Source organism: Lygodium microphyllum, chromosome 2, assembly GCF_053477565.2.
Source record: "Lygodium microphyllum isolate KBCC chromosome 2, Lygodium_microphyllum_v1.1.10, whole genome shotgun sequence".
Classification (NCBI taxonomy): Eukaryota; Viridiplantae; Streptophyta; class Polypodiopsida; order Schizaeales; family Lygodiaceae; genus Lygodium; species Lygodium microphyllum.
In genome coordinates, this window is record NC_141136.1 from 160,520,594 (window position 1) to 160,543,873 (window position 23,280).

Genomic DNA, 23,280 nt, shown 5'->3' on the forward strand with positions numbered 1-23,280 from the left:
TAGCTAATGGTATTTGTATGGACCCTATAAAGGTTGAGGCAATACGCTCATGGCTACCATTGAATAATGTACATGAGATCCGTAGCTTCTTGGTTTATGTTCCTACTACACTAAGTATGCGAAATTGCTTCTCCATTGTATGCTTTGCAAAAGAAAAATGTGCCATTTAGATGGACATTAGTAGAAATTTCAGCATTTGAAAAGTTAAAAGAAAAGATGACTTTAGATCATGTGCTTGTGTTTTTTAATCTAAGGAATTCATTTATGGTTGAGTGCAATGGATGTGGAAAGAGCATTGGGGCTATTTCAATGTAGGATGGTTGAGTTGTCTCTTTCATGTTGTAGAGAGAAATTTACAGGTCTATGAGAAAGAGCTCTTGGTTGTAATTTATGCATTGTCTACGTGGAAACCAGGGTTGTCTCTGTACGTAGTACGAACTGATTGGTATGGTACGTATCCGTATGATTTAATACGAAAAAATGGGCACTTTTTGGCCACTCTCCTTTAAGTCTACAACTTTCTTTTTTTCTTTCTCCTCTTTTTTATCTTCTTTTTTTCTTATTTCTCCCCCAAGCCTCTCTCTCTCTCTCTCTCTCTCTCAAGCTTTTGACACCCTCTTTTTCTTTGAAGGCTCTCCTCTCTCTCTCTCTCTCTAGCCTCTTTCTCTCTCTAGTTGCCCTTGTATCACGTACGAAAGGTTTGATAGTATACCATACTTTAGGTACCGTACCTTACGCATTAGTACCATAAGGTACTTGTTAGAGATCATAGCCAGGCTGGGCAGGAGTGCAGTGTGCAGTCAGACAGGCAGTCGGACTGCCACGTGGCAGTCCAACCAGTGCAGTCAGTCGGCTGAATGCAGCCGATAGGATATTTTTCTGCGCCCTGTTTTTTGGCAGATTCTGACTATAAATAGCCGACATCCCCAGCAGTCTCCGATACTTCTCTGCTCGCAGATTACAGACCGGTGACATGTGCAGATTCCGTCTCTGTTCGCAGATTTCAGACAGGAGACAGTGCAGACTGCAGCGGACTTCGAGGTGAACAGCAGGTTGCATCGTCGAGGTGGAGACACGCAGTCCGGCGCACTGCGCCCGTGTATATATTTGCATATCTTTGTATTCAACACACTTTATACAGCAGATCTTCATCTTCCACTGTCTCTTTCTCTCTCTTCTCTCTCTGCGTTCTCTCTCTCTCAGTCCTACGCTTCCGCACCGCTGCACTCTGACATGGTATCAGAGCAGTGTTAGAGGGCTGACTGAGCGCAGAATCAACCTGAAGAGGAGTTTCTATCGCGACACAAATTTGCGTTTTTTGCGTTTGAGGGCAGACAGGAGGGCTGTGCCTTGAAACAAGGCTGAAGCAAGTGTGGGCGCACAGGAAAGGAGTCGAGGTGGTGGATTTGCTACTGTTTACTGCTGCTTGATGCGGAGGAAGTTTGAGTTTTCAGCCTACAAGTGCAGGTTTTACTTTTTCATCGCCTCCGGCGGGTGAAGAAGTTTCAGGACGCAGAAGAGCCTTAGCAGGCTGAGTTTTCACTGTCAGAGGGGGCTGCTTTTGCGTTTGTAAAGGCATTATAGGTGAAGATGTCTATAGAGATTGACTTGGACTTCCAGTCGATTATGGATCGGAAGGTGCCTGTCTTACCGGCTCTTTCTGCAGATCAGAAGCTCGACGGCGACAACTACCGCATTTGGCGCATCATGATGTTGGCTATCCTTGAGTCCTATGATTTGGCGGAGCTTGTACAGGAGGAGATCGACCGGCCCGAGTAAGAGATGAGTTCAAACTCTCTTCCGATGCTCGTGTGGAGTTGGCCAAGGCTCGGTCTCATTGGGACAAACTGAATGCCAGGATTCGTTCCTTTCTTTTTCTATCATGTACTACAGCCGTGATCGCTCACATCGAGCACTTGACGGTGGCTCGGGAGATATGGCTGGAGCTTGATCAGATGTACAATCGGATGATCCTTATGAAGCGGGTTTCTTTGGAGGTACAGATGTGGACCTTGTCCGTAAACAAGTCTTCTTTGCTGCGGGAGCACATTAACAAGCTAAGGCAGCTTCAGATGCAGGTTCAAAATGCGGGGAAGCCGATTTCCTCCGAAGACATGGCGATCACACTATTGTCCCAGTTGCCGCCACGATTCGGTACATTTTACTTTGCCCTTATTGCTTCGGGCCGAGAGTCTACTCTTCGGTGGGAAGAGTTGGTTCCTATGGTCTTGGACCAAGAGGAACAGTTAAAGGGACAGAATGCTTCTAAGTCGGAGGCGCTGACAGGTCAAGCCTCTCAGAAGAAGGGGAAGGACCAAAAGAAGAAGAAGAAGGGGAATAACAAGTCCTAGAAGGACAAGGAGAAGGACAAGGACAAAGAATCCACATGTCATATTTGTGGAAAGACTGGCCATTGGAAGAAGGATTGCCCTGACAAAGACAAGAAGAACACCAACAAGAAGGACACCAAGGATTCTGGAGCAGTGGCTGCATCCTCATCAGCTGCATTTCTTCATCTAGCTGTCATTGAGGACGCTTCACCGAATGCTTCTGATGCTGCGATGACGGCTCCCCAGGCTCGAGAGTGGATCGTTGATAGTGGTGCCTCCCGGCACATGACTTCTTCCTCAGATGGTGTTGCCCAGTTGCGATCCTCGCGTGGGCAGATTCTCATTGGAGACAGCTCTTCAGTATCTATTGCAGGTCGGTACCCATACCTCAGAGGTTTTGCATGTACCCGGCTTAGGGTACCATCTCCTGTCAGTTCATAAGATTTGCTCCCTTGGCCTTTTGGTGGAGTTTGAGAGTACTACGGTGGGAGTGCTTGATCGTGGATCGAGGAAGGTTCTATCATCCGGATATGAGGAGAACAACATTTATAAATTGAAGTCTTCCACCACTCTCTCTACTCTTCTTCTTACCTCTCAGTCACAGTCAGACTTATAGCATGCTCGGTTTGGTCACCTGAACTATGATTATCTTTGGAGGGTGTCACGTGGACAGCTTGTTCGAGGGTTGCCGGATATAATGGTGAGCCAGCAGCCATGTGTCTCCTGCATTCGGGGGAAGCAGAATAGGGATGCCATTTCCCACACAGCTTCGTGGCGGTCTATTTCACCGATGGAGCTTGTATCTACGGATCTCTGTGGCCCTATGAGGAATGAGTCCTTGCGTAGGAGCTCGTACTTCATGCTGATCGTAGATGACTACAACAGGATGACATGGGCCTAGTTTTTGGCATTAAAGTCAGAAGCTTTCTTACACTTCAAGGATTGGCTTCTCTTTGAGGAGAACCGATCGGGCCGGAAGTTGAAGACATTGCGATCCGACAAGGGTGGTGAATTTGTTTCTAATGAGTTTGCTCGGTTTTATGCGGATAAAGGAATTCACCAGGAGTTTGCCAATACCAACACTCCTCAAGAAAATGGCATTCTTGAACGGAAGACCCGCAGTGTGATCGAGATGGCGCACACCATGATGGAGCACCGACAGACCCCTCAGGTTTTGTGGGCCGAGGCTGTGGCTACTAAAGTCCACATCCTTAATCGATCCCCTACTTCGGCCGTGGAAGGGATGACCCCGTTTGAGGCTTACTTTGGGACGAAGCCAGATGTTTCTTACTTCAGGGTCTTTGGGTGTGATGCCTATGTTCACATTCCCAAGGCTCACCGTGATAAATTTGAAGCAGCTTCCCGAAAACAGGTATTTGTTGGCTACAGCTCCCAGTCCCAAGGCTATCGATTGTATGATCCCGTCAAGCGAGATGTGTACACTAGCCGTGATGTGCGGTTTGTGGAGGTTCCGGCCATATCAACAGGTGAGGAGCATCCCGTTCTTGGAGATCCAGGGGAGAGTTGGGCTCCTTCTACAGTTCCACTGGAGGCCGTGCCTTTTGATTATGATTTTGTTTCTGACACAGAGTCTACTGTTCCACCGGACACCCCTGTAGAGTTACCACCGGTGGATACTCCAGAGTCTTCTGCTGATGGAGAGAGACGAGGGGAGGTTCGGCCTCCTCCTCGATGGGCCCGTGAGACACTTCGTGATTCAGGAATCGAGGGGGTTCTTGAGGAGTGTGGGGGCCGCAGGATGGTCCGCGGCAGTCACGGCGCCACCAGGCACATTCAATGGAGCTTGTATGTACTAACTATTGTTTGATGACCCGTGTTATGCAGGATCGAGAGCCCACCTCCGTGAAGGAGGCTTTACAATCCGCACCATGGAAGAAAGCTATGGAAGTTGATTTGGAGGCTATTGAGAGGAATGGCACTTGGTCACTTGTGCCCCGCCCCCCGAATAAGAACGTGATTGGCGTCAAGTGGGTCTTCAAGACCAAATACCTTAGCGACGGTTCTTTGGATAAGCACAAGGCTCGCCTTATTGCTAAAGGTTTTGCACAGCGCCCAGGGATTGACTGTCATGATACTTTTGCCCCCACAGCTCGTATGGCGACCATTAGAGCTGTTCTTGCTTTGGTTGGCCATAGGAGATGGCCTGTTTACCAGTTGGATGTGAAGTCGGCCTTCCTCAATGGTGATTTGAAGGAGGAGATCTATGTTGAGCAGCCTCCTGGTTTTGGATCTTCAGATGGGAAAGTCTATAGGTTGAAGAAGGCCTTGTATGGCCTCAAGCAGGCTCCGCGTGCATGGAACGAGAAGATTGATTTGTTCCTCCAGTCTCAGTTGGGATATCGGCGTTCCAAGGCCGATCCGCAGCTTTATGTTCACACTTCCGAGGATGGTTGTGTGCTTTTTGTCTTATATGTTGATGATTTGATTGTCACAGGTGATGATGCACAGCAGGTCCAAGAGACGAAGTCAGCTTTACATCGGACGTTCGAGATGACGGACTTGGGTCTACTCCATTTCTTTTTGGGCCATGAGATTTATCAGTCTCAGAGGGGGATCTTCATCTCTCAACAGAGATATGTACAGGAGCTCTTGGTGTCTTTTGAGATGGAGGATTGTCGGGCCCTTTCTACTCCTATGGATCCGAACTGGAAGGCCACTTTCCATTCAGCTTCTCCTTTGGCGGATGCTTCCGCTATCGTCAGTTGATTGGGTCCTTGATTTGGCTTCTCAACACTAGGGTTGATCTTTGTTTTGTTGTTGGGCTCTTGGCAGGGTTCATAAGTGAACCTAAGACGGTGCATTGACAAGCTGCTCAGAGGATACTTCGGTATTTGAGGGGGACGTCTAATTTAGGGATTCATTACCCCGCAGGGACAGATGGTTCAGATCTTGTACTTGCAGGTTGGAGCGACTCGGATTGGGCCGGTGATGTGGACCACAGGCGGTCTACTACAGGTTACTGTTTTACCTTGGGTGCAGGTGTTATCTCATGGAGTAGCAAGAAGTAGCCCACGGTAGCCCTTTCGCCTATTGAGGCGGAGTATCGGGCCGCGTCTTCCACCACATGTGAGGCTGTGTGGCTTCGGCGATTATTGGAGGAGCTTGGGTGCCCCCAGACTCGTCCTACTTTGCTGCAATGTGACAATGAGAGTTGCATTGCCTTGGCACGGAACCCTGTTTTTCATGCCCGGACGAAGCACATTGAGATCCAGTACCACTTCATCAGAGAGAAGCTTCTAGATGAGACCATCACTGTGGAGTACTGTAAGACGGAAGATAATCTTGCGGATTTGTTTACGAAGGCACTTCCCCAGGCTCTACTTCGGAGACATTCTAGATCCCTCAGGCTTCTGCCCTGCCTCGGCTCTGAGAGGGGGTGTTAGAGATCATAGTTAGGCTGGGTAGGAGTGCAGTGTGTAGTCGGACAGGCAGTTGGACTGCCACGTGGCAGTCCGACCAGTGCAGTCAGTCGGCTGAATTTAATGCAGCCGACAGGATATTTTTCTGCGCCTTGTTTTTTGGCAGATTCTGGCTATAAATAGCCAACATCCCCAGCAGTCTCCGATACTTCTCTGCTCGCAGATTACAGACCGGTGACACGCGCAGATTCCGTCTCTGTTCGCAGATTTCAGACAGGAGACAGTGCAGACTGCAGCGGACTTCGAGGTGAACAGCAGGTTGCATCGTCGAGGTGGAGACACGCAGTCCAGCGCACTGCGCCCGTATATATATCTGCATATCTTTGTATTCAGCACACTTTATACAGCAGATCTTCATCTTCCACTGTCTCTTTCTCTCTCTTCTCTCTCTACGTTCTCTCTCTCTCAGTCCTACGCTTCCGCACTGCTGCACTCTGACAGTACCAACTTAATGGATACATCTTTCTGATTTCAATTGCACTTTGAGACGAGCTAAATGCTCCTTATATTAATATGATTTTCCCATGAGATTAGGTTATTTGAGATTCAAACAATTTCTCTCAATCTTCTCTCTCTCAAGCCCACACTTCTCTTATTTGTATGATCATGAATGTATGATGTATCCACTCCTATCTATGTAGTTATAAGTTGTAGGTAGCAGTAGTGCATGTTGTGCATGTAGCATTAGGTTTTGGCATGCTACCCTCAAGTACCCATCTTATATACTCTAATAGCATTGCTATTTGGACTTGAAATATCTATTCTATTATCTTTAGTCCAAAATAATGAAGTTATTTTTTTTCATACTAATATCGTACCGTACCTTATAAAATCTTAAGGTACCATTTAGTACCGTATTTTATCGTACCGTACCGTATCGTGCCTTTCGTACTTGACAACTATGGTGGAAACACTATTTGCTAGGGGTTTATTTCATAATACATACATATCATCAAACACTGAGGTACTTTTTGACGTAGATAAAGTTGTGAGACAAGCATATGGGATGCACAAATTCTCACTATGTTTCATTTTCAAATTGTACACATTGATGGTAAAAAGAATATTGTGGTAGGTGCATTGTCATGCAAGACACAAATTTCAACTGTCAGTATGGTTTAGCACATTGAGTTGGATGCCGTGAAGTAGTAGTATGTTGCTAATTTGGACTTTGCTAATGTTTATGATCAGCTTTTCAATGGCCAGAGGCATGAATACTTTGTGCTAAGAGATGGATTTCTGATGATGCATGGACAATTGTGTGTTGCAAAGCACTTGAGGCCTAGAGTGATCATTGAAAATCATATCCCTTCGTATGTAGGAGATAGAGATATTGATACCATAGTCAAGGCAATGGAGCATTTTTTAAATTGGCTAGCTTTAAGGCATGATATAGAGCAGTTTGTTAGGACATGCATTGTATGTCAGAAGGTAAAGTATTATAGGTAAAAGATACCAGGTTTGTTGGAGCCCTTGCTTATTCGAGACAAGCCTTGGCAGATCATTGCTATGGATTTTATTTTTGAGCTTCCTAGGACACCCACAAGGAATGATGGGATATAGACTATCATTTGCAAGTTTAGTAAATAGGTCCATTTCATTTTGGTGAGGAAAAAAATAAAGACTGATCATATGGCAGCAGTTTTGATTTTGCAGCACATCTTTAAGTATTCTCAAACGATAGTCAGTAATTGAGATCCTCAGACGATCGGTTTATTTTGAAAGGGGTTGTTTGATAATATGGGTACCATGTTGAAATTCTCATCGTCCTTCCATTTGTAGGTTGATGGTTAATCTGAAGAGGCTAATTTTATAGTGTTGGATCTTTTGAGGTGCTATGTATCAGACCATAAGACATAGTGGAAGGAGTATTTGTCATTGATTGAGTTTGCATACAACAATACAATGTATAGTTCCGTTGGTAAAATTCCATTTAAGGTGGTTGAGGGTGGGAAGAAGGTACTATCTATTTTGCAGACTAAAAATAAGATTTTGAGGCTAATTGCTATGTGGAAAACTTGGATACAACCTATATAAAGATAAAGTATACTCTTCGGAGATCAGAAGGAAAGTAAAAGAAGGCAATTGATCCCCATAGATGTATCATGTGCTTTGCACTTTGTAGAGGGCAATTATGTACTGCTGCGTTTTCAAAAGGCAAGGTTGAAAAAGATGAAAGGAAGAGAGATATTGTATCTAAAGTTAAGTATTTGCCACTATGGGCCCTTCCAAGCATCGGAGAAGATTAGTGATGTTGCATATCAATTTAAATTACCACCACATTGGCGGATACACAATGCCTTTTATGTCAGTTTGTTGAGGCCTTTTCATGATGATGTGTTAGAGGATATATTTGCTAGGATAGGTTTTGTCTACTGTCTGTAGTAGTCCTGGGCTGATAGTATGTGCAGAAATGTAGAATCAGAGAGAGAATCCAAGTTTGATACTTTTCTCATTAAATATCTCTTTTTTTGGTAAGTGAAAATAGAAAATAAGCTTTCCAATGTAATAAGATAGTTGTGAGGTAAAAATTTAAAATGTGACATTACTATCCCTTTGACAAAAAGGAAGCAAGAATCCTCCTTTCTTCACTGTTGTGGAGTGCAAATTTCATATTTTGCATTAATCCATTATTTTTCTGGTCATTGAGAATAAAAGGTAAGCTTTCTAATGGAATAGAATGGTTTCAAAGTAATCTGTGACCTTACTGAGCCTTTGACAAAAGGTAGCAAGAACCCTCTTTTCTTCACTGCAGTGGATAACAGTGCCGAATTGTTGGGCTGGCAAATGCTCTACTTGCTTATGCCCTATTTAGTTTTTTGTCTCTCTTAAATAAGAAATCAGATTAGTTTTGGCCATTTCTCTATCTAATTTTTTGCTTGTTGATGTGTTGTTGATGAGCAGGGATCTAAAAAATTAGGCTGGTGCGGGAGCACTCGCAGGATTCATCATACCTCTTTCTTACTGGCAAAGCCTAAGTCTAGTATGACAGGACATGGGGCTAGGAAAGATAGAAAACCACGTCCTCCACCAGTTGACAAACCTTATGTCCCCTCTGATGCTGTCTTGGCACAAAAATCGTCTCCCTATAAACCTATAAAAATCTTTAATGGAATGACTGTGAAGCAGCTGACTGAGCAGATGAGTCAAAGGTTAGAAGTGGTGCACGGTTTGCTAACAGGGTTAGGAGAGGTTTCTCATAGTTCTTCAGATATTGTCGAGATTGATGCTGCAGAGCTGGTTGCATATGTAAGTGTGGTTATTCTGGTTTTTTTAATTTCCTTTGTTCAGCAAATACACTGAGAAGGGCACAATAAATCACCAGTGGACAGGTAGAGCCAGTTGTCTGCTCTGCAGTATTACTAATTTTCACACAAGTTCTCAAGCCTTATTGCTGGTGGTCGCAAACTAATTCAGCTAGAAGTTATTATGGCTTTTACAGAAATGCTTCTTGTTGTGTTTGTGCTGCTGCTGACCATCATGTTGTTGTTGTTGCCTTATTACAAAAGAAATTAGGGATGTTGCTTACGTAGGGTATCCTTGTCCATCCAAGTGGCGTCCTCCTTAGGATAGTCTTTCCATTGGATGAGATATTCCCTAATGGTCTTGTTTCTAAGGATGCATTCTCTTACATCCATTATTCTATTAGGTTGAAGCTCAAAGACTCCTTGGCTTGGCATTACAACTTGTTGATCATCAAGGATATGATCAGGGTTGGGTACATAACCTTTTAGAAGGCTAACATGAAATACATCGTGAACTTTCAAGTGTTTAGGAAGTTGTACTTACAAGAACTGAGCCCTAATTTAAAATGGGAAACCATTTCTGAATTGTCCTCACACACTTCCATGTTGAACTCTTTTCTGAACAATTCTCCCCACTTTACAAATATTTTGGATTAACAGTGTTTCTTGTTCATCTATTTCGTAGATTTAAAATCAGCTAGGCTCATGTGAAAGTGATTGTTTAGCACTATCTCATCCCTTGAGATGAGATTATTTATATCACCCACTTTCCCTTTAAGCAAGGTTACAATAAATATTGGATGTATCTTACTTGTGGCAAGTAAAAGGAGTTGGTAAGCCATTTTTCCTATCATTTTAAGTATTTTGGAAAGTCCGCAATACCTAGGGGATAAGTCTGGACATAGTTCCTTCTTCATGCCCTCAGGTTGCTCAAGCATGCTAAGGTAAACTTGCTCTTCCTATGAGAAAACCAGAGGTCGTCTATGTCAGTCAACATAGGCATTGGCTCTGTTTCATACCTTCTTAATGCTGCTTTATAGAAATTTTAACATTTCATATGCTATGGCAAATTCTTAGCTACTTGAATGTTTCCTTTTGCAGTCTTATTGCATAAGGAGCTCTAGGTTGACCAAATCAGTTTGCCATACACTTACATATGCTTATCTCCTAGGAGTTGGTTAACCCTTTCCATCTGTTTGTGGATGATCCAACCTACTCATGAGTCATGCTAAGCTTAGTATTCCCCTCCAAAAGTGGCTATCAAAATTTCTAACAAGATCTGAAACTGTATCTGTTGGTTGGCCATACAGTTGATGTAAGTTCTCTCTGAACAATCTAGTCAATTCCGAAGTTTTAGCATTGAAATGTTGTTTGAGTAAACCTAGCCGTCTTGGTTAACATATCCATAATTATCCATACAGAGTTGTGCCTCCTTCGTGTCCTAGTTAATCTAACAGTGAAATCCATGAAGACGTTGAGCAAGCAAAATTTAAAGGCCTCAATCAACACGTCATTTTGGCCTAATTTAGCTGCAAGAAACAACCCCGATATAAGGACAAGCTGTGGGCATCGTTCACCATCCCATCATTATTGTCTTTTGCCCCAGCCATCAACGATTATTCTCTCTCTCTCTCTCTCTCTCTCTCTCTCTAGCAGGCCACACCTTCACTAGAAGCTGCTACTCCTCATCTGGAGGTGCCGCCCAGCCTGTTTGCTGCTGCCAGGAGCTGTTACCACCATCAATGGTGTTGCCACCCTGTTGTCCTGCCATGTCATCATCCTTTCGGGATTCCTGCAATCTGCATTTCATCATTGGAGCATGCGCTTTGCTGCTGCAGTAGACGAATAGCTGATGTTATCATCTGCTGCATTTTGGGCTTTGTTTTCAGCTTGCAGACATCGTGTTTGCTGCCTAGAGTCTACAGTTTGAACATCTTGCTGCCCAAAGATCTTGTTTTGCTCCGCCCAATGCTACAATTGCCATACTGGGAAGATCCCTCAAGGTCTATTTGGGGCATAAGCCTTTTATTGGTCATTTTCTATGTGTGTGGATGCGATGCTTGTGTACATATTCCAAAGAATAAGAGGGGGAAGTTAGGTGCCAAGTCAAAGTGCATATTTTCATGAGCTATAGTCTGCACACCAAGGGTTATCTTCTCTACCTTGACTCACAAAAGGTGGTGGTGAGTTGAGAGATGGTCTGTCACAAGGATTCTTCCCGTCTTCCCATATCCTCTTCCTCAAGTGGTGCATCATCTAGTGGTTCTTCTTTGTTCTTTTTATTTGATTCCCCTCCCTCACTAGCTTGTTATGCATCTCCCCTTGCTTCTAGGGTGCCTTCCCTTCTCTCTATTTCTTGGACCGAGCTCCTTCTCCTTCAACTTGTCCTTACTATCTGCTTTATTAGAGGCACCTTTCTGTCCCTCTTCAGAAGAGGGATCCAGATTCAGCTTTTAGTGACTAGGAGGAGCCTCTTAAAGAGATAGGAGCCCTATAGGTGTCCGAGGATTTGCGGCCTTCTTGACAAGATTAGGAAAAGTATTTCACCATTCAATGGTAGTTTCATAAGCTTATGGAGGATGTAGGAGTTATTTCTCTTCTTGACCGTAGTGATGGACCTTGGAGATTAGACCTTTATTGGCTTGAGTAGGATTAGAAGTGCTCCTTTTGTATGGAACATGCCCTTATGATTGGGATTATGGAGGCTAGGGAGCATATCACCATTCATGAGGCTCTCTCATACAAGTATTTACATTGAGATATGCAAGAAGAACTTCATTGCAGTGATAGAATCATACGTGGTAGCTGGTTGAATGTCCTTAAAAGAGAAACACCATTGATATTCGTTGGGTCTACAAGACTATGTATGGCTGATGGGTCCATTGGACAAGCACAAAGCTAGGGTTGCTACAAAGGGTTTTTTCCCAAAAGCTTTTGTTGGATTATGCAAAGATCTTACTTTGATTGCTTGGGTGTCTGTACTGTTTGGATGGACCTATATCTCGTAGCCCATGGTTATTGGCCAGTGTATCAAATGGATGTCAAGTTAGCCTTCCCCTCACTGGTGTCTTTGTTATGAGGACACGAAATTTTAATGCCGTGTCATGGGGACATGCAATTTTTGAGATGCTTTAATCTTGCTAGTAATATTTGATTAAGTTACTAATCAAGTGTGGAAGGTTGTTAAGCACGTGTTACACATGGTAGTTATTTCATGGTAACAGGCCAATGAGCCAATGATCTCGAAGATGCAGTGTGTTTTAAAGGCAAAAGTTGTGACAGGTTACGACAATTGGGCTTTGGTTCTCAATTGGTGTCAGTTTTGACCCTAGGATAGTTGTTTAGCCAATAAATGTGTGACACTAGGAACTAGCATTAATTAATTAATTAATGCCAATCTAAGGATTAACAGAGGTTGGGACCACTCCATGTTGCAAATGGCCTCACCAATTTATTTATGGATAGACACATTTAATTTCGGGTAGGGTCAGAAGGTTTGAAATTAATTTTCAAAATCAACTAATTTTGAAAATTAACCTAATGGTTGAATAATGCTGAAAATGGATTTAGAAGGCTGCCACTTGGCACAGATACCCATGCAATCGAGAAATTTTTTTTTTGGGCTGGTGGAGAGGCATTGAGTGGTTTTTTCAACTTACGAGGGAGAGAGGAGCTGCTGGTCATTTTATGAGTAGAAGACAACAATTTGTTGCAGACGACAGCTAAGAGAGGGCTCTAGGAGGCAAGTGTCAGTAGGGAACCATCATCAGGGGATGGCGATAGCATTGTGGAGGTGCTTGGTAATAGACGACTACATTTGATGTAGGTTGGAGTAGGTAGCATGGAGATTTTAGGGTTTCCTTGCGAAGAATATTGGATTTCTCCCTTATCTTGGCTTTCTCTCACCTTCTTCAATCCATTCTTAGGTTATCTCAGCATTTCTCACCCATTTGGAGAAGGTCATAGCTAGATTTGGTGGACAGGAAGAGAATTTCTGCTGTAAACCCTAATTTACAATAGAAATTAGGGTTTAGTAGCTACCTTGCGACTTGTGCCATTAGTTAAGGATATCGTACATTGAAATCAACATCTGAAATTCAAGAAATTGTGAGGGATTTCAGATGTCGGCTCATCCATCGTGAATTTGGGGCAACATTTGGCAAGTTGGAGTTCCATTAGAGCAAGTCTTGAGTGAAAATCAAGGGGCAGTTGGCTTGAATTGTTTGCTATTTGTTGGGTACAAGGGGCTTTTGGATCAGCCTAAACCCTAAACCCTAAACGGTTATAGTTTCAAGAGCCTTGGATGAAGCTTTGGCTCTTCGACACTTTGGTCATACTAACACTTCTGTATGGGGCCCCTATATGTGGATCGAGCCTATACCACACGAGGAGAGCCACAAAGGACTAACCATTATCCAAGGGAAAGGAGATATATGAGGGGTGGAAGCAGATGGAGAGACCACTAGTACTTATGATTTCACGGATGCTTTGGAGTAAACCCTTTGTACCACCTAAGATTATTGTTCTGGATAGTGACTTTTCTACATAGGCTTTGGACCTTGCCGAGACAATGATACTCCCAACTTACACCAGAGTCATCTAGACAGCTTGTATTACAAGGGAATATTGAGTGCTGGTATGCTCAGATAGAGGCATAGCTATGGTTGCATGGATTACACATGGATCACCTCCCACCACTATAGTACAACTTGGACTACCCTCACTTGGAGCTCAACCGAGAGGACTTGAATTGTATCATTAGGATAGACATTATTTAGATACACACAGCCACGACATGGGTGATACCTATTGAGAATTTGGGGATGATGATGGCTTTCTATCGAAAGCATCTTCTGCATATATCACCTAATGGCTTTGTTGTCCACCTGAGATACATGGATGCACACCTGCCTCACGTGTATGATGGGCCATTGGAAAATTTTGTACATTCTCACACGAGGTTCGCATTGAGATAGGTAGATATAGCACAAACTCCCTTCCCCTAGAGAGTAGGATTTGCCAGCTATGTTAACTAGAGATAGAGACATGGAGGCACTACCTACGAAGATGCCCAGTATACTACGAGATCCGAGGGTGCTTCTATTGCTTGTTGGGAGAGGGATTTGGGCCACTCTCCAGGGTCATGGATGTCTTGGATCAAAGATATCTTGAGCTCTTCTTATTGGAGCTACACCCACACACGACTGCACACGGGGTTCTACAGAGTATCAACTACTCTCTCCACTATAGATCCCTCATCAGAACGATCGGTTGCCCCACCATGGGGGATCACCCCAGACAACCATAGAGAGACGTAGAGCCTCTTGTCCATGTGAAGATATCATAAACTTTGCACTGAGGAAACACAGCATGTATGATAAAGATTGAAACACAAAGACTTGGACACAGACAAGCAAAACTTAAACCCTAAACGCAAAACACAAAAACTCAAAACTGAAACATAGAGACAAACATAGAGAGAAGAAACTCTAAAGGAAATGAATGGCTGTAAATGAATGTAAGAGTGTTCAAAATGCCCAAGGGCAGAGCAATGCAGTGTTCGAGAGTGATGTCCATTGGAGACAGATCCCAAGTGTAGTAACCACCAATCAGAGATTAGAGAGTGCTGAATAATGAAGGGCAGTAGGCTGGTCACCAAAACACAGGAGTTGGAGGCTGAAATCTAGTAAAGGCAGTAGTGTACCACTAGATGAAGATTGAAAATTGATCACTTGAGGCAGAGAACTGTCAAGTGGTAACAGAAGAGGTGTTTCCTCGTGTAGATGTCTTGCTGGACAACAAGAATGCAGGTACTGCAATAGTCTCCCGCTGGAAGAGATGGCAGCAGCCTCTCACTTGGCACCAAATGTTGAAAATGTAGGTTGATCAGGTGCTATGATGGCACAATAGATGGATATCTCCAAATAACAGGGTGATGGCTGAAAGTAAGCCGCCTAGGGTTGGATAGTGATGGGTTGTAGTCCGGTGATGGTTGAATAGGAGATGCTAGGTGGTTGATGACTGAAATCTGCACGGTAGGGCAAGAAATCTGCACAAAAGGATAAAGATGAATGGTGGGCAGCTCGTCTATTTATAGAAAATGAAGGGTGACACAAAAAATTAGGGTTTTGGGGGACCATTGAAACTTTGTCGAACTTTGTCGAACTTTGTCGAATCATGCACAAAATTTGTGTTTTTACTAATTAAGCATGTTTTTGGGTTGTTTAAAAATGCCAACTAGTTGTACAATGTGTTTTAGCTCAACATCCCCTCAGGTCCAAAGTTGAGCCTAAAAGAGAAGGTGGGCAATGTTTACCCTGTAACAAAGCTTTTGTATATGAATTGTTATAAATGTATATTGGCTCAATGATTTCAAATTATTTTTGATGCTTATGTACTTTGAAAGGCGATTTGTATTATTTAAGTGCTTCAAAATATGATTTAATGTTCATCTTTCTATTTAAGGGTGGCCAATGGCAAGAACATTCTATAATTATACTTGGATTGTCATTGAGGAGATACCCAACGAAAATTAAAAGTTTAGTCGTACGGTTAAATTGTATTGAGATGCTTAGCACTTTTACACTCAGATAGTTATGTTGACTAAAAGCCCATGTAATGAGTGGTTTCAAAAAGTGAAACCAAATGCTCATGAACAAAGAAATAAACCATGAACCAATGAACCCATATAATGAAGCTCTCCATAAACTAAAGTTTTGGACTCCTAAAATTTAGAAGGTTACCATTTTCAAAGTTGGTCAAATGGAAATTCTGTTCATGTCAAAGGCTTTAGAATTTTGCACCGAACAATTTTACCTTTAGGAGCTATCTCAAAATTTTAACCATTTGAGAGATTTTTAGAGTAGAAGGTTTGGACTTCTTTCTCTAGAAAAGTGACACATGGCATTTGGAATAGGGTATGTATCAATTTGAAGAGACAAGTGTCTCTACACTTGTCATTTTGAATAAACACTTACTATTTGTAGCCTATATTTTTTTCTTTTGAGCACCCAAGCCCTACACCTATATATTGGATCTCTCTTGTTATTTGGAATAAGCTCTCAGGTTGAAATTTCAGCCACATGCTTTGTACTCTTCTATCTCTCTCTCATCCAAGAAGTACTTTCTACTTAGCTTGATCTAATCCAAGCACTAAATAAGAAAATTAGCTTGTTTCTCAAAGTTTGTAGAAATTAGGATTTCAAAATCCTAATTTTTACAAGTGTAGCAAAACAACCATTTTGTATATGATTTAGGTACTTGGTGTCTATGGTTTTGTTTCAATAAATTTCTTTAAAGCGGGAGGGGCTGGTTCTCCTCTTAACGTGGTGTCGACTCCTCTCTCTCTCTCTCTCTCTCTCCTAATTTTCATGGTGACAATTAATCGAGTTGGTTAGTTCAAAGAATTGTCACTCTCATGTTATTCCCCGCGTTTACATCGGTATCAGAACAAGAAACTCTTCTTTATAAGAACTTTTATGGGCTGACAAGATCTTTGGGTCTAATTTTTGTGAGATGGAGAGGATTGAAGCTCAGTTTAGAGTGCAATAGACAGTGTGGAGAGTGAAGCACGACACCCAATGTAATAGACTGAAAGAGTATAATCTGAAAGTACAAAGTATAACCCTTAAACCTTAGGGTTGTAGGGGGTGTTCACACCGGACAATGCCCGTAAGTGTGTGACATAAGCAGATACGAAAGAAGACAATAAGTCCGGGGGAAAAAACCTCTCGTACCGAGAGTAAAAAGTGCCCTAGTGTCCTACTGATCATCGACACTTCTTTGCGAGCGTAGGCATGAGTGAAAATCCAACCAACCCCTCTGGAGTGATAAGTGGTCAAAAGTACAAGGATCATTTGCTACCAAAGGAGATAAAATTTAAAGCATTGCGAAATGCTTCAACTTTGTCATGAGGAAGAGCTTTGGTGAAGATGTCTGCCACATTATTGGTGGTAGGACAATAGACAAGGCTGATATCACCTGGATGTAGTCTCTCTTTGACCAAGTGATAATGTATCTCAATGTGTTTCGTGCGTGCATGAAACACTGGGTTTCATGCCACTCCAATGACACTTTGACTGTTAGTGAACAAAGAAGTAGGCTCCGTAACAGATACATTGAGATCAGCTAGCAAGCGTCTAATCCATATGCATTCAATTGTGGTAGTGAAAGCTTCCTTGCATTCACCTTCACATGACGATGTGGCAACAGTGGATTGTTTCTTGCTAACCCAATATATATGAGATGAGCCAAGAAAGAAACAATTGCCACTAGTGGAGTGACGTGAATCATAATTACCCGCCCAATCAGAATCACTATAAGCATGTAATTGCAGTGGTCCCCCCTTGGCATAAAGCAATCCAAGAGATCTAGTACCTTGCAAGTAACGAAAGACACGCTTAATAGCTTGCCAATGTGACATTTGTGGCTGATGCATATATCTGCTCAGGGCTGAAACGGCAAACTGTATGTTCGGCCTAGTGTTGCATAGGTAAATAAGACATCCAATTGCTGGAGCATATGTGTGTATATTAAACAAATCATTGTCATCATGTAATGACAGCTTTAGTCCAGGTTCCATTGGTGTACAAACTGGCGTGCAATCCTGTAAGCCAAACTTCTCAAGAAGTTTACCATTGTATCTTGATTGTGATAAACCAATACCTCTAGCATCATGTATGAAATGAATGCCCAAGTAATAATGCAAAGACCCCAAGTTTGACATCTCAAAAGTTTGTTGCAAATTTTATTTGAATGCTGAAATCTGATCAGCATGTGTCCCTGTAAGCAAAAGGTCATCAACATATAGACAAATGATGAGCATGGATCCCCCCTCTTTACATACGTAAAGAATGGACTCAGATGAGATGTTTATAAACCCTTGGTTGAGCAAAAAGGTATCTATCTTTGCATACCAAGCTCTAGGAGCTTGTTTCAAACCATATAAAACCTTTTTCAGCTTGCAAACCAAGTGTTCGGATCCCTCAACTGCAAAACCAATGGGTTGTTGTACATTACTTCCTCATGAAGTTTCCCATGTAAAAATGCAGTTTTAATATCCAATTGATGCACAGTCCATCCATAATGGGCAGCCAAAGCAACCATAGACTTGATGGACATCATCCGGGAGGTAGGATCAAATGTCTCCTTTTAGTCAATGCATTTTTCTGTGCATAGCCTTTAGCTACAAGCCTTGCCTTATGTTTGTCAATGTATCCATCTGCATTCCGTTTCAGCTTGTAGACCCATTTTGTTCCAATGGCTTTCTTCCCAAAGGTCAAAGACACTAAATCCATGTTTGATTCTTAGTGATAGAATCCAATTCAGCTTTCATTGCTGCCATCCAATGCACGCTTTGTTGTGCATCCTCAAAACATTCAATTTCCTCATCAAGTGTGCTTGCTGCCATAACAAACTCCATGTTATGTGCAGTATCATGCATACGAGCTTGCCTTCTAGTACGATCAGCCATGGGTGCATCCAGATGACTATCTTTCATAGTCTGTAAATACCATCTAGGCATTTATCTTGCCTCCTGGTTGTGCATAAGCTCTTACTGAATCTCAGTTTCAGCACTTTGTTGAATATTCAAATCAGCCAATGGCTGAGTTTTTGCATTTTCCAATGGAGCAGCTGGCTGAACATTGAGTTCACTTACTGGAACTACAGCCGAGTCACCAAATGTAATGGGTGACAGCCCTTCAAATACATCACGGGCAGCCTGATGTGTGTCTAAACCAGCAAGGGACAATTCTGATTTTTCATCAAATAGTATATCCCTACTGACAAACACCTTTTTAGAGACAGGATCATAGAGTCTGTAGCCTTTGCTCTCGCTACTATATTCCACAAAAATGCATTTGACAGCCTTGTTATCCAAATTTTTTCAGAGTACTTGGGGAATGTGTGCATATGCAAGACACCCAAAGGTACGAAAGTGTCCAACAGAAGGTTTCCGGTTGTTCCAAGCCTCAAAAGGTGTAATTTTCTTTAATGCTTTGGTGGGGCATCTGTTCAAAACATGGCAAGCACACATAACGGCTTCCATCCAAAAACTGTGTGGCAAGGTCTTTGCTTTCAGCATACATCTAGCCATCTTCATGAGTGACCGATTCTTCCTCGCTGCAACCCCATTCTGTTTTGTGGAGTATAAGTAGTAGTGAATTGATGAACAATGTGCTTCTGCATCGAAAAAGAATTCAACATAGAGGAGATATATTTCCCCCCCGGTCAGAGCGGAGTCTTTATTCTACAGCCAGATTGGTTTTCAACAAGTGTAACAAAAGCCAATAATGCATCATACACTTTTGACTTTTTTACCAAAGAATAGACCCAGCAGAATCGAGTAAAGTCATCAATAAAAGTCACAAAATAGTAACATCCTCCCAATGACTTTGTTTGCATAGACCCATATACATGTGAATGCACTAACTGTAACTTGGCTGTGGCTCTAAAAGCAACATTACGGGGAAATGAAAACCGATGTATTTTTCCCAAAATACATCCTCGCACAAGTGCCTAGGAGGTCTCTCTAGAAGAGGTAATCCATCTAGCATCTGTGTACGCTGTAAGAGCATCAGGCTACCAAAGTTCACATGTCCCATCCGAGCATGCCATAACTCTATCTGTATCATAGCAGGAGTAAGAGTGGATGCCAAGTACGCTGACTGATTAATTGAAAGAGCATCCAACTCATATAATCCATGACATAAAGTGCCAGTCAAGACCAAAGTCATGTGTTCTTTGTCTCTCACCATGCATCTGTCATCATCAAATGTGTTGCAATCCACAATGTACCAAAGAAGAAATAGAGAGCAATTTTTTTTAAAATACCTGGCACAAACAAAGCATCCTGTAAGCAGGGAATAGAGCCATCAATGGCTGTGAGCACAATCTCCCCAATACCTCTAACAGGGTATGATGCATTGTTGGCACACTGTACAAACTTGCCAACTAGAGCTGCACCAACAGAAGCAACTAAATCTCTGCGAGATGTGATATGCCTAGAAGCATCACTGTAAAAAAACCAAGTATCTGCATCCTCAGTAGAGCTAAATGCTCGATTAGCCCAAGAAGTGTCATAACTGCATGTGTAAAAGCAATAGTCCGTGTGTGCAACAAAGGACACAGACTCAATAGCAGTGGAAGGAGCATCAGAAACAAACATTCTGGACTCCTCCTTCTCCTTGGTGATGCGCTTTCTACACTCAGTAATGTAGTGGCTTGGATTTTTGCAATAAAGGCATTTTCCCTTTTTGGCGTGAGTGCCCCCTTGTTTTTTACTTCCTTGTGGGGTGCCTGAAGTCCCAAAGCTCTATGGAGTATTCTTTACTTGGTTGCTTTTGCCCTTTTGTCTAGCCATAAAAGCTTGCTTAGAGGCTATGACATCCACACCAATATTTCTTATTGTTTGCTCCTCCTCTAGAAGCAAACTGACTAACTGAAGAAAGGAAATAGGCTATGGGGCTATCCTCATTGTGAGGTTTAGGGGAGCGTGGAAAGCCAAGTACGAAGGACGTAATGAGTTCAATGCAGCAGATATCAGCTGTGTATCTGAACAGTACTCATCGATATTCATAAGTTGCTCACACAAGTCTTCAGTTTTGTTCAAGTGATCCTGCATAGAATCACCCTTATCCATCTTTAATGTCTCTAGCTCTTTCTTTAAGAAAGAGATGTAAGTCTCATTCTTACCAGCAAATATCTGCTCCAAAGTTAGCCAAGCTTCTCTTGAAGAAGCTGTAGAAGGAATGTGAGGGATGATGGACCGCTGAACTGCCAATGCAATCATCGACAAAGCCTGTGCATCCCGTGTATCCCATGCTTTTTGAGCTGCTGATCTTTGGGGAAGTGACTGAAGTGAAGTAGGTTGAACAGGCTAAGGTGTCTGTTGTCCACATCCTCTTGAAGGAGTAGTAGGAGCTACAACTCCGAGCCTAACTTCTTCTCCAGTGACATAATCCCAAAGATTTTCTGCAATAAGCACATTCTTCATCATGAAGGACCAAATTGAGTAATTGTTACCATCCAATCTGTCCTCTTTGGATACATAGGTAAATACATCTCCTCCCTTATTTGCCATGATAATCAATACCAAAGGAAGGCAAAAGAGCAATGTCCAAGTTGGAATAATCTGGAAATCTCCAAAATTTTCAGAAATTACAGCAAATAGCTTGCTGCAATTAGTACACTGAGGTACACTCTGTCAAAATTGTGTGTAATGCTTGCAGTCCAAGGTGCATTCAATGTTTAGCAACACTGTATGAGCAAAAACCCCAAAATTTATTGCCCTAAAATTGTTCAAAACAGCCTATCTCTAATGGAGACTGTAGTACATATGCCAATGCCTTCAAAAAACTCAAAAGACCCAAAATTTAAGATAAATTTGCCAAGAAATTTGCATCAACCGTGTCCCAGACACGTACTCAGAGTTCTGTGCCTGCTTGGGCAGAAGCCCTTAACAAGGTAAAATTTTAAGAAAAAAATACCTCAGAAATGTCGAGCTGGAGGCAGTAGATGCAGATGGTTAGATGTAGTCCTGTGCAGTTAGTATGGTGGCTTGGGCGCTGTTGAGGCGTGGCAGGGGCAGATAACAGGCCAGGGACGTTGCTGAAGCTAGGTGAAGGCTGCAGTCACCAGGCGAGTTGGAGGCAGCGCTGGCAGACACGTGGCGCTCAGCAGGCATGGGCCGGCTGCGGACGGGGGCGTGGGACACGGCAGTATGCTGGCAGACAGGCGTTGTCAGGGGCGGGTGGATCAGAGGTTGCGTGGCTCAGGTAACTGGTTAGGGGCGTCAACAGGAGCAGACGTAGGCAGTGCTGAAGGGACTTATGGAGGCACACCCAGGGCGTCTCCTTCTGAGGTGATGTTGATTGACTGAGCGGAAGGAGAGTAGCTCCAGAGCTGACAGTGGACACTAGGGCAGATCTGCACTGAACCAGGACTCTTGGAGGCTGAGCAGAGTTGATCTGTTCAGAGCCTCAACTCTGATATCAAATGTGAGATGAAGAGAGGATCGAAGCTCAGCTTAGAGTGCAGTAGATAGTGTGGAGAGTGAAGCACGACACCCAATGCAATAGACTGAAAGAGTGTAATCTGAAAGTACAAAGTACAATCCTTAAACCTTAGGGTTGTAGGGGGTGTTCACACCCGAACACGATAAGTGCCCATAAGTGTGTGACATAAGCACATACGAAAGAAGACACTAAGTATGGGGGGAAAAACTTCTCGTACCGAGAGTAAAAAGTGTCCCAGTGTCCTACTGATCATCGACACTCCTTTGTGAGTGAAGGCGTGAGTGAAAACCCAACAACTTTCTCACCATATCAAGAGGCAAAGAGGAGAATTTTGGTGAATAATTGGAAGGCTCCCAACACTCTATATCTGTATTAATCTTTGATTATGAGAAGATACAAAGATATAAGGAACTGGAAGCTGATTCAAAAATTCGAGCTTTGATGGAGAATAGAGCTAAAGCACAGCCTGAAGTGAGGGTCTTTGAAGATTTCCTTACCGAGAAGGCTCTTGAGATAGATAATATTACGGTTGCGAAGGGCTATTCTAGCATAAAAGGGATCAATTTTATTGATGCAACTAAGTCTATGAAAGGTAACATATCACCTATTATTCGAGGATCCACCCAAGCGGTGACTTCAAAGTCTCATGATACACAAATGGCTTCCTCTTGTCCCAAGAATCCCTCTTTATAGAAGGGCAAGGAGAAAGTCAATTAGCAAAGCAAAACAATGCTAAAAGAGACTATCAGAAAGATTCTATGGTAAGAGAGATTCTTAGAAAGTTGTGTCTTTTAGTAGACTGTTTGATGTTGCTTTTGGTGGTGAAGATTATACAGAAAAATAAAAAATTAGAATAGTTAAAAAGCATATGAGAATGCCGCTTTGAATTGGTGGCTCAAAGTTGTTCAAGAGGAAAAGGAATGCGTTTTGGAAAGAGTTTAAGGAGATGTTCAACAAGAAGTTTCTACCTTCGTCATTTGAAGTTGATGTGCAACAAGGAAGGGATGAGCTGAAGCAAAGCCATGGAGACAATGTTGAAACGTACATTAACAGGTTCGCATCTGTCTTAAATTTACATTTCTTAATGATGTTCCTTTCAATATGGAGATGAGAAAGTTATTCATGGATTGCATCTGATGGTATGATGAGTTGTCAAGATGACACAGCTTGGTACTTTGGAAGCGGCCCAAGATATAGCCTTAGAAGCTGAAGGACTGTATATGCCATGGATGCTTCGTAAAGCCTCAAA

General features: G+C 42.7%; 1 protein-coding gene across 4 annotated transcripts in view; it reads left to right on the plus strand.

Moving 5' to 3' along the window:
- LOC148040548 (Translation initiation factor 2, small GTP-binding protein) overlaps positions 1–23,280 on the plus strand; it is a 130,408-nt gene that overhangs the window by 54,424 nt on the left and 52,704 nt on the right. For all 4 annotated transcript variants that reach the window (XR_015694970.1, XR_015694971.1, XR_015694972.1 and 1 more), the window contains exon 2: positions 8,675–9,019. Coding sequence is in view for 1 of the 4 variants with exons in the window: in XM_087700753.1 (XP_087556879.1) it covers positions 8,675–9,019 (345 nt within the window). In the remaining 3 variants the exon portion in view is untranslated. The remainder of the gene's footprint in view (positions 1–8,674; positions 9,020–23,280) is intronic.